Source organism: Epinephelus moara, chromosome 21 (genome assembly GCF_006386435.1).
Source record: "Epinephelus moara isolate mb chromosome 21, YSFRI_EMoa_1.0, whole genome shotgun sequence".
Classification (NCBI taxonomy): domain Eukaryota; kingdom Metazoa; phylum Chordata; class Actinopteri; order Perciformes; family Serranidae; genus Epinephelus; species Epinephelus moara.
Genome location: NC_065526.1, coordinates 1,980,613 through 1,988,540, shown reverse-complemented (window position 1 = coordinate 1,988,540; position 7,928 = coordinate 1,980,613). Strand labels below are relative to the sequence as shown.

At 41.7% G+C, this 7,928-nt stretch overlaps 1 protein-coding gene across 1 annotated transcript in view; it reads left to right on the top strand.

The window, feature by feature from the left end:
* The window catches only part of LOC126409151 (tripartite motif-containing protein 16-like), a 7,087-nt gene extending 5,287 nt beyond the window's left edge, over window positions 1–1,800 (top strand). Inside the window, exon 3 of the mRNA XM_050075109.1 lies at window positions 4–1,800. Coding sequence (XP_049931066.1) covers window positions 4–978 — 975 coding nt within the window. The 3' untranslated portion in view covers window positions 979–1,800. The remainder of the gene's footprint in view (window positions 1–3) is intronic.
* Window positions 1,801–7,928: the final 6,128 nt, after the last annotated feature.

Sequence of the window (7,928 nt, the reverse complement as noted above, 5' to 3'; positions counted from 1 at the left end):
TCTTGTTCCATCTGTCTGGATCTACTGAAGGATCCGGGGACTCTTCACTGTGGACACAGCTACTGCATCAACTGTATTCAAAGCTTCTGGGATGGAGAGGATGAGAAGAGAATCTACAGCTGCCCTCAGTGTAGGCAGGGCTTCACACCGAGGCCTGTCCTGATGAAAAACACCATGTTAGCAGTTTTAGTGGAGAAAGTGAAGAAGACTGGACTCCAAGCTGCTCCTGCTGATCACTGCTATGCTGGAGCTGAAGATGTGGACCAACATAAAGGCCACGACACAGTGTCAGCTGCAGCAGAAAGGACAGGAGTCAGAGATAAACTACAGGACGCTCTGAGGGACACATGGACAAACGTCTCACTGACAGTGACTGAAGTGGATGTTTTACTGCCACAACCAGAGCCCAAGACCAGAGCTGAGTTCTTCAGATATTCACGTCACATCACACTGGATCCAAACACAGTCAGCACATGGCTGTTATTATCTGAGGGGAACAGGAAAGTAACCGTAACTGAAGAAGAACAGTCTTATTCTGATCACCCAGACAGATTCATTCCAGTTTGTCAGGTCCTGAGTAGAGAGAGTCTGTCTGGACGTTGTTACTGGGAGGTGGAGTGGAGGAGGACAGGAGCTTGTTTAGCAGTCACATACAAGAATATCAGCAGAGCAGGGGTCTTGGATGAATGTAGATTTGGACACAATGACAAATCTTGGGCGTTATATTGTGACCCGATCAGTTATATATTTCAGCACAACAAAGTCCAAACTCCCGTCTCAGGTCCTCAGTCCTCCAGAGTAGGAGTGCACCTGGATCACAGTGCAGGTATTCTGTCCTTCTACAGCGTCTCTGAAACCATGACTCTCCTCCACAGAGTCCAGACCACATTCACTCAGCCTCTCTATGCTGGACTTTGGCCTTATGCTTATGGAGACACAGCTGAGTTGTGTGAAGTAAAATTGACGGAAGTCATTTAAGGGTTAAAGTCTGCGTTTTAACTCTTGAACTTAAATAATAGCCAGAGTTTGAACAGGAAGTGAGTGCCGTACTCAGTACATTTACATGACATAAGAGAAAATGGATTTATTGTGTCAGTCCGACTGAAACTGTGCTAAATCTAATTTCTCAAAGTCAGACTAAAACACCCATATCTCCACCTATCGTAGAGGAGTCGGACATACTTGGGTCAATAAATCAAGTCCCCTCTGGTGCTGGTATACTAGGACAAGGACACTAGTCCAAATAATGGCCTAGCCGAGCTGTAACTGTCGCTGGACTTTACTGTGCATGTGAACATACTGACTGTTTCCTGCAAGCTGAAAACAGAGGCTGAAACAACTGAGCTGAAACGTTAAAACGAAGCAGCACTGATCAAATATAAACCAAGAGTCTCTGTCAAACAGACCTCACTGACGGTCCAGTGTTATGTATACTGGGCATCCTACCAATGGAGACTAACCTGTCCTCAAAAGTATGTGCCTGGGTGAAACTAGCCCTCGTCACAGAGAACAGGACAGTGCTGAGACACTGGAAGTCTGTTAATGTGCCAAAGGATATCTCTGGGTCCAGTCCTCGCTCTGTGTGCATTAATGTGTTGATGCTAAGTGGAAGAACACAGCACACAATATGATGTGGTATAAATGTTACATGACAGCCTGTGTTACTCAGTGCCAAGAAGAATGTGCACGTCCTTTTCTTTTTCCTTGTTATTTTTTCTTTTAAGTTTGAATGCCGTTTGTACACGTGTAATGTTCTGACTGTCCTGATGCTGACAAAGCAATAAAGAGTTCAATCATAAACCAAGAGTCTGTCACTGCGTTGAATGTTTCTCACCTCACATGTTTTCAGTAACATGTTTCAGCTCACCGTTTAACTGTAACACCAGAGAGTTTGTTACCAGCCGGCCGCCATTGTGTCAAACAGTTCACAATACGTCACCTGTCAGCAGGAGCACTGATTGGTCCGGTGCGACGCTGTGCATTCAGGTCGTTACAAGTTTTCTACCTCGTGGAGAAAAGTGAATCCCACAGTCCTATTTTCTGTTTCCTCTGCTCATGTAGCACCAATTTCAAAAGTATTTCACCACCTTAGAATTATAAGGTTCTGTATTCAAACTAATGCAGCGTCTTTTCTCAACTTGTCTGGAGATCATTTTCTTCTGAGGCCTCCAAAAGTGGTGCATTATCTTTCATTTATTTCCACATTTCTAAGACCCATCACTCACATATCTGAGGTCTCTTTGGGAGATCAAATTTTGGGGCTGGCTGTGACAGTTGAGCAGTGGGGGAAGAGCCCTCCAGGGGGTCCGCATGGCCTCATTCAATTTAAGGTGCTGCATCGCCTTCATTTCTCAAAAGTCAAACTCTCTCAAATGTTCCCAGATGTTAATTCCACATGTGACAGGTGACTTTCTCCTGCATCCTTAGCACACTCTCATTCTCGCTGTGTCCGCTTATTGAAGTCCAATCTTCAAAGCACTGTAAGATATATTTACAATGAACATTCACCCAGATCCCTTGACAGCTATTTTTGGCACAGCAGGAGAGGAAAACAAGAATCTTTCAGCAGCTAAACTTGAAATAACAAAATTTGTCGTGATGCAACATCTCAAACTTGAGAAAATAAGATTCACTTTGCTCGTCTGATAAATTTATGAGAATTTGGAGTCAATTTATGGAACATATAAAAGCTAGACTCCAAACCCCCACGTTATTGATAACTGCACGTGAAGCATAGTAGCTGATCATAATAGGTTAGACCCTGATTGGACCTTTATCCCGTGCAACTGCCTGTCCCTTTAAAGTTTCTGTATGTTTGTAGGTATCTGTCTGTGTGTGTACCTGTGCCTGTACATACATGTGTGTGTGTACCTGTGCCTGTACATACATGTGTGTGTGTGTTTTGACTGTTTTTCTTTTGCAAAGCTGTATAGCAGTTTGTATGTTGTTAAAGACACATTAAAAATATCTGAAAACAAAACCCAACAAACAAAGAATTACAAGGTTCTATCTGTGGTCTGAGCGGTTTTGAGACATTGAGCTTCAAAGTTTAGCATTCCAAATAACATCAATGATATTAACCTTTTTGTTTTCAAACTAAAAAGTCCACATTTTGACAGAAAGGTCAGATAGAAGCGTATAATTCCAAGGTGACGATTAGCATCTTTCGTCTGCACTGACAGCCCAGTGTTATGAAAAGACCACATTTCCATTGATGAAACGTTTCTTTAAATGTGGAGACAGAATGAAACTGGAAGATGGCCCCACAAGAAAGGAACTTGCTTTAATTCCCGGCTTATGCCATGGAGCTAACTTCCTTTTTGTTGTCTATCTTCTTCAGAGAGTTGAGTGTCTCATGCAGTGAGCCTGCAGCACTATCAGCAAGATCATTTTGGGAGGAATTAAAGTTGGCATGGGGCTCCTCTGTTATATCCTCCTGAGACCCAAGCTTTTGTTTGCTGTGCATTTTCAACTTCTCCTGGCTTTTTGGGATCAGTTGCACCTGATAAGTATAAAAAACTAAACATTGTCAACTATAATAAGTCCCAGTGTCCTCAAACGAGTACTTCCTAATTAACAGCATCTTGTTACTGGTGTCAAATTTGTNGGGATCAGACAAACCTGATGGAGAAAACGTGACACTGATTTGAGATTATAACTGAGGCACTTTTCCTCCTGTAACTTTCCTCACTGAAACAGCGTCACCACAGTCCTGGATGCCACTCATTTATTTCTCAGCTTCATTTCCTATCTATAGTATTTAGTATCATTTTTTGTTTATGCTCATTTTGATGCAGATAATAATTTGTGCCCTCAGAATTCCCTCAAGTTTAATTTGTTATTGAATCATTTAGTAGTTTGGAGCAAAAATGGCCACTAGATGTCGCCAGCAGACGCATGATTTATTCCTGAATTTGAGCTCTTATTTTAAAGTTCTAACTTTAATTGTAAACATTTATAATGTGTATACATGACAGTATTAATAAGAGGAAAATGTCCCCAGCAGACAGCACTTTGCAGAGACACTAGAAATCCAAAACATTAAACCACCACTGGGATATTTGAACTGTGTTACTGGGGATTTTGGGGGAAGTCTCATTTCAGCAGTTGCACAAAGTTCCATCAATCAGAGCAACCTCTAACTGGAAGTTGTGGCATTTCCCTTTCAAAGTAGAACAGGGTGTTGAGTGGTAGAAAATGAATCAAGTCACTTGATAATCACCTCTTTTTTTCATTTTACATCCACTTGAACCCCTCTATTTTTCACTTCTCACACATTTCATCACTCCCATTACTAATATTTTCATAACTTCCAGTTTGTTGAATCAGGTTTTGCTCCTTCACACACTTTCCTTAAATGACACTTTTGTGTTGTGAGTGATGATTGATGAATGTAAGGTGGGGAAAATGATGAAATATGGTTTTGTTTTCATCATGTTACGATTGCTTTAATCAAACCAGATTTACAATGAATCAAATAACTTGATAATTCCTCACTTTATTTTGTTGTTTTCATCACCTCCATTTTGATCAATCAGTTTTTGTCACGTCCACTCCTCATAACGTGTTGCAGAGCAGTAAAAAGAAACTCAAGGTTAAAGGTCAAGAACAAAATAAAAGCAGGGGAAAGTATTTTTTAAATGTTATCCTTGACCTCCTCTGTTCAGGGATGTAGCACCACATGTTGGATCCTTTGCATAAGCAGTCTGTGTGGGCCCCGCACCTTTCCCCTCTTGATCCATCTCTCTCTCACACACCTGTTGAATACTTTTCTTATTAAGTCAGTTTGCTTTCTTTCTCTTTCCTTTCTTCCTTTCTTCCTTACTTCCTTTCTCTTGCTTGGGGAAAGACCATAGACTGTCTATAATAATAGATGGAGCTACTGTGATGTCACCTTTGGGTTTTGTGGACTCGACCTCGAGTTCGGCATTTCAGCCGTGGCCATCTTGGTTTTTGGAGCCAGAAGTGACCATATTTGGAGGAGAGGGTGGAGCTGTGGACTGTAGCGACGCCTCGCAGACAACCTGTCACTCAAAGCAGCCCCGCCCACAACCCCCTGAAACCTGAGCAAACTGGCTTTATTTCTTTAAAGTTACAATGTGTAATTTACGTGGTTGTTTATTAGCAAATATCAACTTTTGCTTTCATAAACATATATTTACTAAAGTGTAATGCAATTCACACACATATGGAAGCTTTCTCATAGGCTTAGAATGATTTCTCTATATATACACAGGCAGGGCGCGGTCTGCTGGAGGCTGCCATCTTGCATCGCCATATTTGAATACGGTGGCCGAAAGGGATATACGCGCTTCGCCTTTTGCATTTACCTAGAACTTGCCGTCACTGGAGACGGTTAAGGTGAAGCTCAATCCGGGGCGCTTCTGCGTGAACCTGCTTTGTACTTTTATGATTCTGTCGCACTTTAAATGGAGGAGCACACACATGTTTTGCCCCGTAAGAGGGAAACCACACCACCAAATAAAAGAAAAAGATCTGATAAGCGAGGACGGGACAAAACGCAAGTGAATATCCGCGTTGCTTATTCCAGGTGGAAAGAACTCCTGTGGAGGAACACTCTGGAGACGCATATATTATAATCGTACCAACCTATATTTGCCGTGACTATCTCATAAACGTGTTATTTTAGCATTACTGTGCTAATGTTTGCTCGTGTTACCAAAACAATTAGAGATANCGTAACATGGTTTAGATTCCTAAATAAATATTCACCTCATGGCTAGATAGGCCTACTCCTGAAAAACTCGTGGATGATGCCATCTCTGTCTGCGCAAGGCTTTCTGTCCTACGAGCGAGTGAGCCCTGCAATCTAGAATTTGACCGCTGATGTCACTGTTACTGTGCGTTCACACCGGACGCGAGTGAAGCCAATTACTCGCGCGTAACGCGTGAGTTTGGACGCCAGATCATTTTGTTAATTTGCGTTATTGCGTCAGTCGCGCGAGTAGCGAGCCCGCCCATTTTCACTAGATAACAACATCTGGCCCGCCATTCTCTTCTCAACCATGGCTGAGATAACCACCATCACTGCTTTGTACCTGCTCTGGAAGTCCCAGATGCGTCGGAAGGCCAAACGCTGTCGTTTTTGGGTTCACCCTATCCTGCAGAAGCGCATCCAGCTCGGCGAGTTTCACCACCTCCTCCAGGAACTCCGTCTGGATGATAGCCGCATTCAGCGGGACTTCAGGCTGACTGGGGCCCAGTTTGAGGACCTGTTGGCGAGGGTTGGCGCCAGGATCTCCCGGCAGGACGGCAACTACAGGCGCTCCATTTCAGCTGCAGAGCGCCTGTCCATCTGTCTCCGGTGAGTAGCAGTTTATTGTTTTGTCAACAACTGGACGTCAGGGCGTCAAGTCGGGAGAATCTCAACGCTGATTGGCTTTTGCGGCACAGCGTCACGCGAATTCGCCTCAAAAGTTCAATATTTTCAACTCAAGCGATGAGGCGATGGACGCGAATTTCACGGCTATTGCGCCGCGCCTAAGCGTCTATCACGTCCATCGCGCCGCCCTGCACGACTTCACGGCTAATCGCGTCTTTGCATTGACTTCTTGACACGCGAATTCGCGCTCGGTGTGAACGCAGTTACTCACCATTTTCACACACTGAGGCTTTAAACACACGTGAAAAAGGCAACTAAAGAAGAAATGACCCAAAAATGTTAAAAATTAAAAACAAGAAAACGTGAAAAATGAAACAACCTGGAAAGAGCGCTTAAAAGTTATAATAATTCTGTAACATCATTTTAAAATGTAATAATCATAAAAATAATTATAAGTGTAGATTTTCCCGAGCTTTAAAAAAAAATCTAAATCTTTTTAACTTTTTTTTTGTCATCGAAAAATCTTCTCACCAATTTCTCATTGTCTTTTCTTCATGTTTCCTCACCACTGAGCTCAGGGTTCAAAGGGTTAAATATGTGTAACTTTGGGCCTTAAAAAATGTTACGTTAAAATTCACCCCGTGTACAGTTGTCACGAGTGTAGAAATTAGCTATAGAGACCAAAACTGTTTTTGTAGCAGGCTGTAAACATGTTTACTAAACATTATTACTTGGGGCAAATAAATAAATAAATAAAATAAGAAATATAAAAAACTATATCATTACATCTAAACATATACATGAATGAAAATATCCATTATAAAAATAATGATAAATCTTGCAATTAGCCTGTAGATGTTTTTCCAATTGTGCTTATTTAAATGTTGTTGCTCATCGTCCACCTTTTATTTTGAAATCCCTGACCGGAACCGTATTGTTTCCTGTTTTCAGTTTAACAGCTGATGGTGAATATAAGAAAGAAACCTTTTTATATTCACCTGTACAAACATGTCACAAACTAAAGTGCAGAACCAAATAATCTGGTGCATTCAGGTCCTGTGGGGATTCAGAGCTGCACCAAGTAACTAATTTGAATCAGCTGTTTAAATGTATTTATCATCAAAATACATCTTTTACTCAAAATGACTTTCTGAATTGAATCTGTTTTCTCTCAAACATGACTTAAAGACTTTCATCTGCTAATAGTTTAATTGTTGGAGTTTCATTACCTTTACAGCAGTGATTAAATTCTGTGTCTCATATTTACTGTTTTAGAATTATTGTAAACAATCATGAGTTTGATGAAACTTCATTACGGGACAGTTTAGAAAACTGTGGAGCCGTCTCCAAACCCTCTGATTCTTAGAAGAGTTTACCTCCTAAAAGATGAAGTGATCAGTGTTTTTAAATGAGAAATGAGCTCTGTTGGAAACAAGTGTTAAACACACAGTATCTCTGTCAAACTGCTCCTCTTCCTGGAATGACTCAGAGCTTGATGAGCCCTCCCTCCTCTTCCTGCTCTCACACACACAGCCAGCTCCACTCTGTCCACAAATTTCCTTGTTCCCTCCCCTTCAGATCTACA